Source organism: Tenrec ecaudatus, chromosome 12 (genome assembly GCF_050624435.1).
Source record: "Tenrec ecaudatus isolate mTenEca1 chromosome 12, mTenEca1.hap1, whole genome shotgun sequence".
In the NCBI taxonomy this organism is placed as follows: domain Eukaryota; kingdom Metazoa; phylum Chordata; class Mammalia; order Afrosoricida; family Tenrecidae; genus Tenrec; species Tenrec ecaudatus.
The window spans coordinates 118672917-118691844 of NC_134541.1; the positions used below are offsets into that span (position 1 = coordinate 118672917).

General features: G+C 47.9%; 1 protein-coding gene across 1 annotated transcript in view; it reads left to right on the plus strand.

Annotated features, from left to right (window-relative positions):
* Positions 1 to 15512, plus strand: part of HS3ST2 (heparan sulfate-glucosamine 3-sulfotransferase 2) — a 122936-nt gene extending 107424 nt beyond the window's left edge. Inside the window, exon 2 of the mRNA XM_075528381.1 lies at positions 14894 to 15512. Coding sequence (XP_075384496.1) covers positions 14894 to 15512 — 619 coding nt within the window. The remainder of the gene's footprint in view (positions 1 to 14893) is intronic.
* Positions 15513 to 18928: the final 3416 nt, after the last annotated feature.

The window sequence follows — 18928 nt, forward strand, 5'->3', positions numbered from 1 at the left end:
ACAAGTTGTAATGGTAGTGAGAAATGCTCAGGGTTGACTTGTTTATCAGGATATGTTCCAAAGTTTGGGCCAATAAATGCCCAGAGAGCATACCATTCTGCTATAACCCTCAGCCTGAAGGCAGTCAGCCTAAGCTCATGGTCAGCAGACCCAGCTCCCTGAATGAAGTGTCAAGAGGCACTCCAGTGCAATAAGCCTTAGCCCGAAGGCACTCAGATCCACTTCTGTAGGTCAGCAGGTCCAATTCCCCCAATAAAGTGCCCAGAGCCACCCTACTCCGCAAGCCAGCCTTCTGCACCAAAGCCCTCAGCTTCACTTGCTCTGTGGGTTGGGAAGCCTATCGCTCTTGTCCATGCTCTGGCTCCTGGTTCTGCTGCTCCTCTGATAGTGTAACTATCTTCTGGATCCAGGAAATTCACTGTCCAGAGATCTCTCTCTCTGGTCCAGAGGACAAGCTCCACTTCTGGCTCTTGCTGGTAATGGAATTCCCTCCTTCTGCTTCTCAGAGGACTCATTTTATACACTTCAGGATGGCATTCCAAGGAATCCTGTTTACAATTACTCACAGGTAAATCCTATCAGCATCTTCCCCCCACCTTCTTATCAGACTCATGCAGGGAAAGGTCGTTTGGTGGGAGTTAAGAGTCTTTGGTCAAAAGAGCCACAATAAATAATTCACTGCCCCTGCACAGTCTACTTCCCCAAAAGAACCAAACACATTCATTTGAAATCCTATGGCACACAGGTCTACTCTGACCCACATGGAGCACTGTGAATCTGAAGACTGACTTCCAGCAAAATGGGGGATGAGGCAGACACACTACCTTGGGCCCTCAACAGCAAAGGCAAAGGAGACCAAAAGAAACAGCTAACACAATCATCCTGAAACCCTGCACGTCACAGGAAAGGATAGAGAAGTGGATTGAATACCGGCTAGGAGAAGTAGCTAAACAAAAGGAGTAACTGAGGAGACAAAAGAATGGGTACATTGTCAGCTGGTCCAACACAAAACAACTACTTTGAACTTTTGTAAACCATGTTCAACCAGGAGAGTGACCAGATTGAATAATAATCAACTCCACTCTCCCAAGTCAACACCATCACCCACACCGATGCCTGGTAGCCAGAAAGGTATGGTCCTCCCCTGTTCTCCACCCCCCTAGGGACAAGAATTATGCCCAGCCCCTGCCTTCTCCTACCCAAGGCTAGTGACACACCTCTGAAGTCAGAGGCATGCCCTCGCCCTGAGGCACACCACCCCCACATCTGGAGGTGTGTGCTCTCCACCTACTCAGATCAGTGGGATGTGCAGCACCAGATGTGCATGCCCCCAACCAGGCTTCAGCAGGCAGAAATCTGTCTGGCACCAGGAACCCTAACCCCAGCCACCCTCTGAGCTGACACAAGCTGGTACCAGACACCTGCTAGGCTGACCGCAATGCATCCAAGACTAGACATCCCGCCTGACCCACACCCTGGAGATCTCCTTGGGCCAGACTGGGCGCCTGGTGTCCCACCCCCTTCCTGTGCACTGTCCACTTCCCAACGCTATCCCTTTGTTCCTTTTCTTCTCGTACATTCCCTGGTGTTTGGAGTGTTTTTTATCCCCTTTCATTCTGAGCTTTCCTTTGTCCTTTATCTTTCTTCACTCCAATTTTTTCCCTTCCTTTCTTAGTCTTGTTCATTGTGATTTTTTTCTTTCTTATTTTTTTTCTTTTCCTCTTCTGCTTTTTATTTCCCTTTTCTTTAGAGTTATTAATTTCTTTTTTCCAGTGTTGTTCCCTTGTTTGTTTCCCCACTCCCCTTTTGTTATTGTTTTCTGTTTTTCTGTGGTTATTTGTCTTGTCTTTTCTTTGTTTACTTGTCCCACTTAGTGGGAAACAACCACCATGGCTCACACTGCCAAGCTTCACCAGGACCTACTGCAGCTCCACCAACTTGACAAGGGCCACCACCCATTCCTACATCACCTGATCGATGATGGATGGTTACCAACACCAGTCCAACAAATCCTCAACCATGCTATGCTGACACGAAACACAGCATACACACTCCCAGCCTCTATCCCATTCATCAGGAGATGAATGGGAAGCATCCTAGACCACACCAGCATACCATCACCAATTAAATACAAACACCACATTGTCTCAAAGACAATAGACAGTTTCAGGTCACGTGAAGAAACAAGACAGAATAGCTTAAACAAGTGACCAAAATACAGCGCCCTGTGTAAGGGAGAAATGGCACTAAACTGAACCTACTTAACAAGGGACTCAAAAGAATATTTAGGTACCTCCAAGAACTTAAGCTAACGATCGAGAAAGCTGCTGGCAAAATCAAGAAAAATGTGGGGGATGGGGGGAATTAGAAGAACTCAAGGAAACACTAAAAGAACAAACTGAAAAAATAAATTAAAAATTAGGAACCGCATAAAAACAACAAATAATAGCCCATGAGATTAATACTAGGTTTGCCGAAATATTAATACATTGAAAGAGAAAAGGGAATAGAACTTAATCCTTGGAAGGCAGAATTTATGATACTGAACATAAATCTCAGCCCAAACTTGCCAAAAAGGTAATAAGAAAAAAAAAGATGGAGAAAGTCTAAGAATTAGGTGGGACACTGTCACTTACGTGTGATAAGTCTTAACGAAAAGGAAGAGACCAAAGCCAACATAGATAAAAACTGTTGAAGAGTTGCTAGAAGAAACTTCCTTCTAATGTCAAGAAAGATGAAAAGATGGACTCAAGGAGCTCAATGAACCCCAAACAGGCTAGTAAAGGCACACCCTCCATTGCTATTGAGTCCATTCAAACTCATAAGGAACCAAGACTCTACGTTGTTACAGGGGCAGACAGCTCATCTTGCTCACAGAGCAACTGGTACATTTGAATTACTTATATCGTGGTAGCCGTCCAATACTTAAACCATAGCACTACCAGGATGCCTCCAAACAGGATCCCCACCAAACTCGCAGCCATCAAGTTGATAGCAACACCCAATGACCGAACAGGACAGAGGAAAGCTGTCCTGTGGGTTTCCAAGGCTGTAAATCTTTATGACAACAGAAAACCTCGTTTTTCTCCCAAAGTGGCTGGTGGGTTCAAACTGCTGACCTTGTAGTTAGCAGCCCAATTCGTAACCCCACTACACAACTAGGGCTCCTTCAACAGGATACACACCCAAAATGGTCACAGAGGTATATCAACTTCCCTGCCATCAAGTCAATTCTGGGTCCCAGCGACCCTGTCAAACAGAGGTATATATGCTATTGTATGCACAATAAGAGTGATCTATCAGTAAACACATAAGCTGAGCTGGCATGGAAGTCTATTTATTAATATGTATGTTTGACAGAGACTATTTCTACATTTGTATTTCTCTAGGCTACAAATATATCCATGAGCATGTTGACACATATACAGGGGGAAAAGTTATATTAAGAACTTCTTAGACATAACCACCCTGAAGGAATGAATCCCAGAGCCTAGGGGCTCATGACTATGGTTTTAGAGTACAGCAAGGTCCACTGGCATAACGTAATCCACAAAGACAATGGTGTACTCCTTACTTTGATGATGTCCTGGCTCCAATTTTCTAAAGTATGTTAAAGTAAACACATCACTATGAAAGATGTACATTTCATGCATGGACCATTTATGTCTTACAGATGATCAGTGATAGAGCTGGGGGGATATTCTTTCTCAAGAAGGCAGGCTGCTGTTTCCTCCAGGAGCTCATATCTTCTTGACTTAGGCTTGGATTCCTTACCGTGAGCATGACTCACAGTGACAAGGATCAAATAGACCAGTCAGTAAGGCAGCCTTACTCCGCGCTCTTCTCAAGGAGTCTGCAAGCTCATTGAGGGGGAAAGACAATAGATAGGCAAGAGAGGTGCAAGAGAGTTGCAGGTCGTGCCTAGAGCTGGAAGGGAAATAAGCCACGGTGTTGTAGAGAATGACATTTGAGAGTGGGGACGTTGGAGCTGAGCCCCGGGAGAGAGAAAGATTGAGCCACGGGACGAGCCAGAAGAACAGCAAGAGCCAGGAAATGGGAAAGGATGGACCTTCTGGGTGTTCCAACGACCTTCCAGACAGACACATGAAAGGTGGAGCTGAACTATAGATTGGCCACAAATCCAGATTTTCACAGTTGGATAGACCTTGGACTCTGCCCTCTGTTGGATGCTGCAAAAGTACTGGTGGCCTGCAAAGCCCTGGGCACGTAGGAGACCTGGATGATACTTGAGCAAGTTGACGTCCCGGCAACATTGCCTGCTTCTCGCTTTGGTTCATGCATAATCAGAAAGTCAACAACCCTCATAACCCTTTGAAATTGTGGGACTTCATGCATTCAGCAGAGGACAAAAACAAAGAGGACCTCTATCACTAGAGAGTAGCCCTGGGTGGTATAGTGGGTTAGGCAATGGCCTGCTAACTTCTAGGCCAGCAGTTCGAAACCACCAGCCCACTCCAGGGAAGACAATTGAGACTGCTGGCTGCCATAAAGATTTAAAGTCTCAGAAACCCAAAAGGGCAGTTCTACTTTGTCCTGTCGGTTTCCTGTAAGTCTGAATCACCTTGATAGCATTGAGTTTGGCTTTTCTGTTTTTCATTACCACTAACCACTTTCTTCACCCAGGAGTCTTTGCAAATGGGTCTGGAAGATTTTTCATTCCACCAGCTGCAGTGGAGTCACCAACCACTAGGGGACACTATGATGCTGCGGAAAGTGGGGTAGGTTGGTGGCGCTGGCCCCTGCCACCTACCCTTGTCAGTAGCCCTAGAGGCTGTGGAATGTGAAGTTGGAAAACTCGTTCTTAGAGAATAAAGGAAATTCCTTGGCTCACCTAGTTGTTAAGTGGGGAGTCTGGGAACCTTTCAGAACTGGTGGAAGCTGACAGGTGCTCAGAGTACATCACTGCAGCAAGAGAGACTGACTGCCAGGTTTACCAGCTCTGAACCAGGGCATCTTTTTTTTTATCGTTTTATTAGGGGCTCATACAACTTTTATCACAATCCATACATATATCAATTGTGTAATTCACATTTGTATATTCATTGCCTTCATCATTCCCAAAACATTTGCTCTCCACTTAAGCCTCTGGCATCAGCTCAGTATTTTCCCCCTCCCTCCCCGCTCCCCCTCCCCTATTAACCTTTGATAATTTATAAATTATTTTTTGTTATATCTTACACTGTCCAATGTCTCCCTTCACCCACTCTTCTGTTGTCCATCCCCCAGGGAGGAGGTTATATGTAGATCCTTGTAATCAGTTCCCCCTTTCCACCCCACCGCCCCTCCACCCTCCTGGTATCTCCACTCTCACCTGGTATCGCCACTCTCACCAGGGCATCTTTTAATGTGATCAGTTGGAAGTGGTATCTGGGCACCTTACAATTCTGATCTCGGGGTTATAGAGATGAATGTGCAAACGGTATTCCACTGGACACAGTGTTTCCTTTCTGTCTTCAACTTCCACCACTCTTCTTGTCTCTAGGCAGAGCAAAACCAACAGTGGCGTCTTACTTGGTTACTCATGAGTTTTTAAGGGTGGGTTATGTCTTCAGAAGTGTTTATAACTTTTCCCCCTGTGTGCTCCACATTTATGAGTATGTTTGCAGCATGGACAAATGTCCCCTGTCAAAACTTATACAAGAGTGTATCCACTCATCCTCCCTCCCACACCCATCAGGCTGCATGTCTATCAACGGTATACCAGTAGATTGTCGTTGTTGTAGGATTGCATATACCAAAGTATTTACTTCTGTTGCCTTTCACGCTGGCATTCCTCCCAGTTTCTTCCCATCTCTATTATTAGTATTATCATTATTATTTTCTGGCCTTTCTTACTGTGTAGTGTCTTCTCCAAATTTACATGTGACCTGCTCACCTTTATATGGAAAAGAACTGTGTTAGTACTGGCTGACTAGAGAAAAAATTCATAGACACTCATATGTGTGTCTATTAAACTGTCATTCCATGATGCTCACCTTCCTGACATAATCACTGAAGACAAAGCGGGTGAATAAGCAAATGTGGTGAAGAAAGCTGATGGTGACCAGCTATCAAAAGACATAGTGTCTGGGGTCCTAAAGGCTTGAAGATAAACAAGTGGCCATCTAGATAAGAAGCAACAAAGCCCACATGGAAGAAGCACACCAGCCTGTGTGATCACGAGGTGTTGATGGGATCAGGTATCAGGCATCAAAGAACAAAAAAATCCTAACATTGGGTCATGGGGAGGGGATGAGCCAGTCAGGGTGCCGTGTAGCAATGATGAAACATACAGGTTTCCTCCAGTTTTTAAATGTTTCCTTCCCTTCCCCCTGACCCCCACTAACCTAATCCTAATTCTACCTTACAAATCCGGCTAGACCAGAGGATGTACACTGGTACAGATAGGAACTGGAAACACAGGAAATCTGGGACAGATGAACCCTTCAGGACCAGTGATGAGAGTGGCAATACCAGGAGAGTGGAGGGAAGGTGGGGTAGAAAGGGGAATCAATTACAAGGATCTACATGTAGCACCCTCCCTGGGGAACAGACAGCAGAGGAGTGAGTGGGAGATGTTGGATAGTGTAGGATATGACAAAATAATAATAATTTATAGATTATCAAGAGTTCGTGAGGGGGTGTGCGGAGGAAGGGGAAAATGAGGAGCAGATACCAAAGGCTTAAGTAGAAAGCAAATGTTTTAAAAATGATGATGGCAACAAATGTACAAATGTGCTTGACACAGTGGACGGATGGATTGTGATAAGAATTGTATGAGCCCCCAATAAAATTATTAAAGAGAGAGAACTTTATATCAACGAGCTGTTGTATGTTAAGAAAACATCCCAGTCCCATCCAGATCAGGTCCATAAGTCCAATTTTAGCCCACATGTTGATACTAGTCCATAAATTCTTCTTTAGACTCACATAGCCATGCAATGATGCCGAATGCAGGAAGATCACAGGCTTGTGTACCCAGTGGGGGGTGGAAGCATCCCACTGCTGGCGTGGGTCTCCAAGTGGCTCCTCCACCTCCAGGGCTCCAGCTCTAGTGGAGTAGCTCCATGGGGCTTGTCAACAGGAATGTTTCAACAGGAGTATGTGTATCAGGCCTCCACTCAGCTATTTATCTCCATCACGCCTTCAAGTGAGGTCATCAAACTGCGACCTGATGGACAGGCTAGACCCCACCCCTTCGCAAGTTGGCAGGAGATTATGTAACTGCCACATGGACTAAGAGAAGTAAAAAGGAAACCAAGAGAGTGTGTTTGTGAAGCCAAGCAATGACAAACAAATTTCACAACGCAGCAGGGGTGGGGAGGGAGGGAGAGGCAAATGCTTCACGTGCCATACAGAGAGGAGGCAAGGCCGTGATGACAGGGTGGGCGGGCTTTGGGGATGAATCAAAGTCTCTTCGGAGAAATGAGGAGGGTAGGAGTCAGAGGTACCAGGCTGAGGAGGAAAGTGAGGCCAGGAGTCGGGACAGTGAACTGTATGTCAAGAGCTGTTGGATTGGGACAAAGAGAGAAGAGAGGGTAAAGACATAGATGCTTTTCTTTGTTCCTTTTTAATGAGAAGGACTTGAATTAAAGAGGGGACACCAGTCAGAAGGACAAAGACAACTCATTACTGGATGGCTGTTTGTATAGTGGCTTATACTTTACAGGGGACTCTCGTGGGTTTATTCAGACCTCAAAACTGTTGTAAGGCAACTGCAAGGTCAGCAGTTCAAAACCCCCAGCTGCTCGTTAAGGGGAAGACAAGGCTTTCTACTCCCGTTAACAGTTAGAGTCAGTCTTGGAAACCCACAGAGGCAATTCTGCCCTGTCCTGTAAATTCACTGTGAGTTGAGATCAAGTGAGTTGAGTTTTTTAAACTGGAAAAGATACAGAGACAAAGACACATCATCTGGATGAGGGAAACCATTGGCGCTAGGTCATGATAATATCCAGCCCTTCGTAGAGCTTCAGACCCTTACGAAGGACATGGAGGGCAAAGGAAACTGTCACAAAAGCATGATTGGTGGCTGATGAATCCATCACAGTTACAGGTGGGACTGCAGCAGCAGGAATAGGGCCATGATTGGGTCACAGACATTATGTTGGACAGAGGATTGGTCCAGGGCCTTCCAATCAAGGCAGTCAGGGCATGATTCATGACTATGTGACATTGGCCAGTATGGTGATATCCATCAAGGACACACCCAGGCCAGCCCTAAACAGAGACTGCTCCTCCCTGGGGGGGTGAGGGCCAGTGGGGGGGGGGCTCATTTCTGCTATACTCTACCTGAGGACAATACTGTCCACATCCCTGGCTGTTGGGCAGAAGGAATTAAATGGAGGCTCAACCCACTTAGGAACTCTGGGAAAAGCTCTTGGCCTTTCACTATCACATAGGCTTTATGAACGTAGTTCTCAGAACGTACGTGCTAATACACAACAGACAAGTGAAGGGAACTATCGCTTCAGATCACAAAACAAATATACTTCCAAAGCTGGAAGTGGGCAACCTGGGATGCAAACCTGAGCTCGCTGAATTCAAATCATCCACGACGCTGTATTCCACCTCCTGAACCAATTCCACCAAGTGGAGAAACAGCCTTTGTTTACCTCATTTACATTAGTAGCTTCAAACTCAAACCAGACTCACTGCTATCCAACCAGCCCGTTGTTTCTCCATCGTCCTGGCTGCAAATGCCTTTCATTTCACAGCATTTTCCCTTGCAGAGACTGACATTTGGTACACGGCCTAACTTTAAATCTTTCCTTTCGTGACTTTTGAACTTTGCCTCATGCAGAGAAAAGCAGTCTTTGTGCCCAGTTTTTTTAAATTTTAACATCCTCCCATTTTCTCCTAATGTTTGAGTCACACTTGAGTCTGGGGTCTGCAGCTCAGTGGGTGGCTTTGGTCCTGTAGCAAGGGGCAAAACAAACAAACAAACAAACAACTCTTCAGAGAGAACTTTGAATAGTTCATTTCTGCCCAGAGGCTGTGAGGAATGACTGATCGGTGGAGTTGAGAAGACTAAGTTAGTGATGAAGAGTGAAAGCCGGGAGTTGGTAGTCTGTCGGTGAAGATGTGGGCAGAGGCACTTGGAAGAAAGTGTGGCTGGGATTGGGCGGGAGATGCATAGCCGCTGCACTCCGCATGACGAGGATAAGCTGCCACAGGTGCTGGGTCGACTGCTAGGTGAGTCTCAGCAGGTTGAGTTTTAAGAAGCAGTTTCTTGCGAGGAGGATTTTCCCCTCCTCTTCCAGTTCTAATTACCCCCCTGGAGACTGCAGTGATTTTCAAGGATCCTGGCTGCCCGGTTCGGAGCTAATATGTCACCAAAGTCCCCCAGGCAGCCAGGTCTTCCAGAGCACATAGACAAGGTGTACAAATTTAGCAGAAAATGATATCATCCAGAGAGCCCTATCGGTACTAATCAGAGGCATGCCTGTTCTTTCCTTCCCTGTGGCACCTTGCTCACGCAGAATGTTCTTTGTGGGAAGGAGGGAGGGAGGGCACCATGGATCTGGCAAAAGAGCGTTTGGATGGTGAGACATCTGAGACACAATACGTAGAGGAACGGAAGGCAGCGGTGTAAGGAGGAGTTTAGGCGACTCCTGGGGTGTTTCCTCCGCTTGGGAAATGTTGACTGGGACCGTTTCAGAGTTAGGCAAGAGAGGGAAGTAAACTGTTAGCAGTCCAATGGGTTTGCACTTTGTAACACCTGGGCATTCCCATCAGTCCCAAGTGGTGGTGAAAGGTGGAACAAGGAAAGGTGTCATTCCGAAAGGATGGGTGGAGTGTGAAAAGTGGGAGATGGACCAGGGAAGCAGGGGGGGGGGGGGTCCAGAATACTTAGAGAGAAATGGAAACTTGGAAAGAACTTAAGATATTAAAGATATTAAGATATTAAAACCATAGCAGGGGTTCCTGACTTCATCCATACCTCAAGAATACTGATTGAGAGGAACTTACTTGTACCGTGGACTGCAGTTGACTTTGGAGATGTAGCTGCCAATACAAGTGCCACAGCCTGCCCTGCCCTCGTGGTGTTTATAACCTAGCAGGGCAAGCTTAGTTGCCGCAGAGAAGAAGGCAAGCAAACCAGGTTGTAAACCCTGAGTTGAATTCTTGGGCTAGAGAAATCAACTCTAGTTAACTTAACTTATTAATCATGTATTGGAAGGATGTGTTATCACACCCAGAATCCAGAGGAAAATGGAAGAACCAGGTCTCAGAATGGGTCTAAGCTAAATGAGCTCCGGAATCCGCAGCAACTACTGATGAGGAGCAAAGGCTCCTGGGCTCCCAGGTTGTGTCCAACGACATCCATTTCCATGCACGTTCATGTTAGCCTTTAGGAGACAATTGGCACTGTTGGCCTAACTTCGACCCTGCACCCACCCATCGTCTCACCAAGATTGTATCCGAAGCAGGAGGAGCAGACCCTCAAAGAGGACCTCAGGGCTGGAACCAGGTGCAGGGGAAATGCTGCTGGGCAGGTGCAGACAGCAGCTGGGGGATAAGTGCAAGCAGTAAAGGTGAGGCAGCCTCTCAGTGGTTTTCGCAGAGCTACGTAGAAATGACAGGAAGTCATTTCTGATGCTTAAGAGGGCTACAGGGTGAGAGTGAAGTTCAGCTCTTTGTTAGCAGCTAGAAACAAGTGGGCACGACTGAAAGGGTGGCGGAAGGAGGGAAATGGGCCACAAAGCAAAGGCCCAGGCCCACCCCACAATGTGCACAGAGCAAGGAGGCGTATCCACAGCCTCCCTACGCATAGTCATCACACGGGTGTCCAGTACTCTGTCCAATGACCCACGTGTGTAAGGAGGCGCTCAGATGGAATCGAACAATTTGAAGTGCTAAGCACTTTGCCATGTGGCCCATAGAGCAAGGACTGTGACTCTGTTTACCGCCTGGCATCTATGTTTCCTTAAGCCCAAAGTCAATCCGTACCAGTTGCTGTCAAGTCACTTCTAAGTCAAAGTGACCCGTGTTTGGGAGAAGAACGATGCCCCATGGAGTTTTCAATGGCCTCCTTCCAGGGTGCTTTGGAGTGGATTCATTGCACTAACCTCTCCGTCAGTCGCTGAGGATTTACCCATTTGGGCCACCTGAGGACACCTTGGCTCTTCCTTCCAAAGACCAAACCCACAGCCACTAGGTCAGTCCCACCGCAAAGCAACGCTGGCACACAGAGCAGAATGGCTCCGTAGGGGTTCCCAGGCTGTGAATCCTGGTGGATGCAGACTGCCACGCCTTTCACCGAGGGAGCCGCCAGTGAGTTCAAGCAGTTTTTCACTTAGCAGCCAAGTGCTTTAGCCACTGTGCCACCAAGAACCTTTTATAGATTTCTTACCCGCCCAAACCCCCTGCCATTGAGTCGATTCTGACTCAAGATTTCTGAGCTCACTCATCTTTATAGGAGCAGACAGCCTAATCTCCTGAGGACGGGCGCAGATTGAAACTGTCAAGCTTGTTGTCAACAAACCAATGCCTAACCCAACCCCAGCACCGGGGCTCCTCTACATTTCCCTTCACTGCCACCGAGTTCCTTCTGACTCATAATGGCCCTGTAGGACAGAGTAGCACTGCTCCTGTGGGTTTCTGAGTCTCTAAAGCTTTACAGAAGTAGGAAGCCTCGTCTTGCTCCTGTGGAGCAGTTGCTGGTTTCCAACTGCTGACTTTGTAGTTAGAAGCCTAGAGCCTAACCCACTATGTCACCAGGGACCTTTTATATCTTCCTTCCCAGACCCCCAAAATGATGAGTTGATTCTGACTAGCAACCCTATAGGACAGGGTAGAACTGCCTCTGTGGGGTTCCAACACTGTAACTCTCTGTGGGAGTAGAAAGCCTTGTCTTTATCCTTAGAGCGGCTGGTGGTTTAGAACCACCTTGCCATTAGCAGCCTATCTGGACCTTGCAATCAATGTGCCACTTAGAAATCAGAAGGGTGGAGCTTTCTTTTGGTGCCAAATCTGAATTGGCTGGAATTTCAGAGACATCAATTGGTGCTCCTGGCAAAATTTCATACCTCTACTGTCAAATAAGCTTGGGAAATGCTGCCTCCTTTCTCTCTCTCTCTCTCTCTCTCCCCCCCCCCTCTTGGATCTTCATTAGCATAGTAAAGAATAATGGGGGGAGGGAATCCATTTAATGGTTTGACCAGTCAACTTCTTTGTGTTGGGAAAGACTTTTCTATCAATAACTCCCACTAGTTTGGAAACAATTTAGCGGCACTCTCACATGGATGTGATTTCATCTCTTCTCTTGTCATAAAGTTCAATACCTAATTACAAGGTGTGCCAAGGTCCTATACGGGTATGCTATAGACAGATTTCCAAGAAAGTTTGGCTGGAGAATTCTATTCAAGTACACTTGTGGTTGTTTGCGAATAGTGTTAATCTATTTCTTTTTTAAGACTGGCCTCTTGGACGACCATAGTCAACACTATTTAAACACTCAACGCGTCAAGCTTCGTTATAGACCTCACATCTATTGCCTCCGTCTAATAGCACGATGAGTTGGAACGTTCACCGCGGTAATGCACATGGCTGTGTCAGATCTCTCTGGAGATAGAGTTAGATACCTCGGTCCTTGGCTCTGCACGAGAAAGAATTCACGCCGAAGCCTGGTTCGTGATCCAAGTGAGTTTTATGAGAGTTAGAAGAAGTTTCAGGTTTACACGGCGCCCATAGGACTCCTCCCGACCACGCAGCCTGGCGGAAGCTGCTCAGCGTCACGCAGACAAAAATCCCTCTCGGCTCTGGGCTCCTGCCTTTTCAAGGATTCTATGAGGAGGTGTGGTAGATGACCCCTGATCGACCCAATTGGCTGAATTGAATTCACCTGGCCCTAGGTGGGCCAATGCAGGTGGCCTAGGTGGGCCAATCCAGGTTTAGCGCCCACCCATGGCTACCCGTGGGAAACCTGAACTTCTGAGCATGTGCAGTATGCCACTCCTTGTTCCCGTGCCTGGCTCTCTGGGCATGCGTTAATGGACATCTTTTAGCCCTACGCTAGAACTACCTAACAATTGCAGGGAAGGCAGAAGGGAAGAAATCAGGCAGTGCAGGTGGAGAAATGAGTCCTGTACACCTTGTTCTCTGAGGAAAGTGGGAAGGACTTAGAATGGGGGTCCCAGCTTAGCTTCCTGGTCAGTCGACTACATGCATCACAACACCCATCTGTCATAGAGGCTTACATGTTGCTATGATGAGAAAAGTCTTCAGCAGAGCTTACAAATTAAGACAGGCAGGTGAGGAAGCAAGAGGGAGAGCAACAGTGCTTTCGACGCCCGTAAAAAGGGACTATCTCAGGAACTCACAGAGGCAAGCCTGCCCTGCCCCACGGGGTCCCTGCAAGTAAGAATCGGCTCGATAGCAGTGAGTTTGGTTTGGGGTTTAGGAAGCAAACTACTTCCAAAATCAGCCAGTAAAATCTTGAGGATCACAACAATCCAATCGACAACTGATCTTGGGGATAATACAGGACTGGGCAGGATTCTCATTCCTTTGTTCAGGGATCCCCATGAGTTGGGTTCAGATTCAGTAGCTCCAACCAGTTAAGATTGCGAGATGAAGATTGAGGGAGTTGCATTTTTGGGGGGGGGGTGTGACAGAGTAGAGCTGGTGGCTTAGGGAGAGCACTTGTACATCTCCTAGGAAGGGTGCAATGGGTGTGAAAGATGACCATAGCAGATTCTTGAGCAGTGTTGGAGGTGCACAAAAAGCTATAATTAGCAAATATATAAACGATCCAGCTGTCAGAGTAACACATTTTTCTCCATGGCTGCTTGACTGCTCGGTGGCAGAATCAGAAGGCTCGGCAGATGTGTTATTAGAGCCAGGAGCAGCAGCAGCAGTAGCAAAGCCTGGGAGAGCCAGGACGCCACAGGACAGCCTTGTCTTCCCGGGCCTGGGGGCAGTGTATACACAGCTAGATCTCAAGCAGAAACAAGAAATAAAGGAGTAATTGAGGTGGCTTTGCTAGGCCTGTCGGGACTGTGCCCTGACTGGCCCGGAGCTCTGCGCTTCCTCAGGCTGCAACAAAGGATGGATTTCAGGTGTCTTTCAGGAGGAGAGAGTGAGACGGGCATCTCCAAAGCAGAGACTCTTCTGGCAAAACAAAACTTTTACCCAGTCCTTTTTCTTAAAATATCTGGAGAAATATCTTTTTTGTAAGAAGAACCATCTCTGGGGTATTTGAATGATTATTTCAATCAATCCGTATAATTTAACACATGTAATAAGTACATTAAAATAGTTAAACGGTATCTTATTCTCTCTACTGTGAAAAGTATTTCTCACCTACCGCTGACCCCTGGTTCAAATCTTCTCCCTAGCAGCGTCTGCTTTTACCGGTCGGGAGCTCAGATACGCTGCTTCTTGTCATTTCTCACTTACCATTATATCTCAAAGAACATTCCATGTTTGTAGACTGGTCCGCCAAACAGCGCTAATTGGCTATTCCACAGTCTACTTAACCCGTAATGATGAATATTTATATTGTTTCTCCTTAAGAGGAAAAATACGCGCATTAAGACGGGGTGGAAGGAGCTTCAGGTAGAGTCGTGGTTACGCATTGGGATGCTCACCCAAAGGTCCGGAGTTCTAAACCGCCAGCCGCTCTGTGGGAGACAGGCTGGACTTTCTACTCCACTGAAGCGTTGTCATCATGGAAACTCACAGGGGCAGTTCCACCCTGTGCTATAGGGTCGCTCTGAGTCGGCATCCACTTGGTGGCCGTGGGATGGCACAGTTCAAATGGAGTGCGTCACTCCAGAGGAGAGAGGATGGGCCCCAGGGGCGTGGGCTGGGGGGTGGGGGGGACGCCTGCCCCTGAGATCTGGGCCCTCCAGGGGACCCTGTCTCATGCTGTGGTCCTTCTACCCCACAGGAGCCTGATGCCTAGGACCCTGGACAGCCAGATCACGCTGGAGAAGACCCCCAGTTACTTTGTCACACAAGAGGCCCCTCGCCGGATCTTCAACATGTCTCGAGACACCAAGCTCATCGTGGTGGTCCGGAATCCCGTGACCCGGGCCATCTCGGATTACACCCAGACCCTCTCCAAGAAGCCCGACATACCCACCTTCGAGGGCCTGTCCTTCCGCAACCGCACGCTGGGCGAGGTGGACATGTCGTGGAACGCCATCCGCATCGGCCTGTACGCGCTGCACCTGGAGAGCTGGCTGCGGTACTTCCCGCTGGCCCAGATCCACTTCGTCAGCGGCGAGCGGCTCATCACCGACCCGGCGGGCGAGATGGCGCGGGTGCAGGACTTCCTGGGCGTCAAGCGCTTCATCACAGACAAGCACTTCTACTTCAACAAGACCAAAGGCTTCCCTTGCTTGAAGAAACCGGAATCGAGCCTCCTGCCTCGCTGCCTGGGCAAATCCAAAGGGAGAACTCACGTCCAGATCGATCCGGACGTCATAGACCAGCTCCGGGAATTTTATAGACCTTATAATATTAAATTTTATGAAACGGTTGGGCAGGACTTCAGGTGGGAATAAGTCTAGTGGGTACAAGGGTGCTTCTCCTCTAGGAGGTGCGCTCTCAGAACCTGTCCCGTTACCTCGACAGTCCCTTCCCCGTGGCGTCCTACAGAGGGACGTCCGTCCAGCGAGGGTCCACGGACCAGGGAACTTCTGCCACGAGCTCTGCCCCATTTGCCAAGGCAATGTGGATCTGCTTCGGGCATTGCCAGTCAAGGTCAGGACCACTCTTCCTTCAGCCTGTAAGAAACGCCACCCCCATCCTCCACCTCAACTCATAGCAGCCCTAGAGGGCAGATCCGAACTGCCCGGCAGGGTTTCTGAGTCGTCACCTTATGAAGGAAGACGGCCGCATCTTTCTCCCTTTGAGCCACCGGCTGGGAGGTTCGAGCTCCGGGCCTTTCAGTGAGCCGGCTGAGTGCCCCATTCAGCCCCTAAGAGGCTTTGGGAAATTACCTTCCGAAGAGTGGTCCTTCCCATCGTGATCGCCACTGTATGTGGTGTCAGCCCGTTGCTATGAACACAGCATCTGACCCTGACCCTGCGCACTGCGGAGTGGGCATGTTAATACCAGGCTGCACGCTTCTCCTCTCTGAGCCTAATTTTCCTGGCCAGCCCTGGGGGTGGTGTAGTGGGGAGGGGCAGGAGACCATCCTCCATCCTCAGACGTTACTTAGCTACTGAGGCAAAGCAGGACGCACCCCCCTCTGTCCACTCCCAGGAGACAGACCCTTTGATGATGAAGCAGTGACTACAAAGCCCTCCGTCTAAACTGTGCCTGAAGGAACGCCAGAGCATCCTTGCAGACCACGCTGTGACCCTCCTGCCCCCGCCCCCCCCCCCTGGACAAAAGCACATATCCTGCTGTTACGGGTACTTTCCTCACGTGAGCACTCATGCTCAGCATGCGACGGAATCATGCTTGTCCGTGTGAAATAAATATGGCTCCCCCGTGTCCTGCACACTGGGCTTTTCTCTGTAAGCCCAGCCTGGATCCTGATTCTTTCTCTGCTCTCTGTGCAAGCTGGGGGGGGGGGGGGGGGTGGATGGTGGGAGTTCCTGGGATGGCTGTGAGGGGAACAGTTTGGGGTTTGGGATAGACGTGATTCTTGCCATCAATGACTGGGGAGAAAGTTCTTTTCCTAGAACCTGCATTGAGCTGGGTCAATTCCCTCTTGAGAAGTGTCGGTGCTGAACTGGAGGTTCAAGGACGGATGAGACACTGGCTATACCTTTGCTTGGTCAGCATAAGGTTTTGAGATAACTGTCAACATTTGAAACTTAATCTTTGGGTGGCACAAAAGGCTCAGGCCACAGCGAGTGTCCGAAAGGTTGCCCCAGAGGCACCTCAGAAGAAAGGCCTGGCAATCTACTTCCAAAAGCCCTACAGAGCCTTTGCTTTGCAACAGAGCTGCCATGTGTCGGAATCAGCTACATGGCCACTAGCAACAACAATAGAATGTTAGTATGTTGGTGGAAAAAAATGGATCTCCAGCTTGTTATTAAAGATATATGTGGAAATTTGGCTAGAGGGGAGTCTATAGTCCAGAAGACAATATTGACTGCCAGTTTAGATGGGGCATTTACTCCCCCTTTTCCAACACCCCACTTGACGTATGTCACTGATCTACATCACCAAGCTATATATAATTCAAGGAAGGAGCCCTGGTGGCATAGTAGTTACCTCTTGGGCTGCTAACCACCAGGTCAGCAGTTTGAAACCATCCACTTCCCCTCTGGAGAAAGGCCAGGCTTTCTACTTCCATAAAGAGTTACAGTCTTGGAAACCAGGAGAACAATTCTAACCTGTCGTGTGGGGTCGCTATGAGTCAAAATTAACTCCCTGGCAGTGAGTGTGGGGTTACCTACATTGCAATGGTGGCACTGTTGGGTAAGTGCTGGCCTACTAATCACAACGTCAGAGGTTCAAACCCACCAGCTGCTCCCCAGGAAAAAGATGAGGTTATCTGGTCCCCTAAAGATTTACACCCTCAGAGATTCAATAGGGTGAATAAGAATCAACTCAATGGCAGTGGGTTTTGTTTTGTTTTGGTCTCTGGTCCCTATAAAGATTTGACTTCATGACCCATAACCTCATAATAAAGTCCTCCCTCCTCCACTGCTGCGACCTTACACACGTGCACATCTTCTTTTTGTTCTTTCGACTCTCCATGCCTTCGCCCATGTTGTTCCTTTACCCGGATGCGTCCCACACATCACCGGCTAACAAAGATCAGTCTTCCTGGTAAGTCCTCAAGTGCACCTGCTACCTATTTATAAAACCAACCCCAGACAAGCAGTTACATGCCAGTTTCTTTGCACTTGTGTGACCGTTTATATACTTCTCCATGACAACTTTGATCATACTGGATTTCAATTATGAACATAAATGATTCCACCATCGACCATGAACTGAACTCCTCAAGGGTCAAGGTTTTATGTTTGCAGCATCGGTAAGAGGGCCATAGCGGCTCCCTGGGAGAATTCTTGGCTTCCCAGAGAGAGTCCTAGGTTTGGTTCCCAGCCAATGCCTCTCATCCAGTGACCGCCTGCCTGTCAGTGCACTGTGTGTATTGCTATGATGGTGAACAGTTCCCCAGAGCTCCCGGACCAAGATGAACTAGAAAGCAAGCCCTGCTAGCAGTCTATCGGGGAACTTCTAAACATTCATGGGAAGTTTTTACTGTCTTTTAATTCCAGTTTTCAATCCTCCTCGTAATTCTTTTAAAAAATCAGTCAATAAAATTCCTATAGGTTCCCATGGCCATGGCCTCAGCATAAATGAAAGGTTGATTCAATAGCAACTAACAAGCGTAACAACATATAACAGACACTTGGAGAGCCGGGGACCTGGACAGAGCTATTCCAAGGAATTGCACTTCTGAGACTTTCTGCCCAACTTGACACTGACTCCATAGGGGGTAGGAAAAGATTGCTCAGTCCCCATGAATTGCTTTGCCTTTTTCTGCTGTAGATCACAGTACAAGATCCCTGAAAACCAGAACATGGCTTACAGGATTGTGGGCATAAAAGTCTAAGACATTTGATCTGTACCTCGGTCTATCTTCTTGATTTTACAGATCAAATGACTAGGACAATTGTGCCAAGAAGTCAGTTCAGTGTCTGTCCCCTCTGCTATTTCCTTGTGGTCACTGGAGAAGTAGAAGGGAGGACACTGGGAACCATTGCCACCCGGAAGCTGGTCCCTTCACCCGCTGGTGACGAGGAGGATGGGTCATGTGTGTGGACATTGGTAAATTGCTCTTATACATTTCCTACCACAATGTACTTTGGGGTCCTGGGACATTATATACTTGAATGCTCATGATCTTAGCTATCTGGGAGATGCAAATCACAATGGTGAGATAGCACCTTACACCGACAATGAGAGCCAAATTAAAAACAAAAGAACACATGCTGGAGAGGGTGTGGAA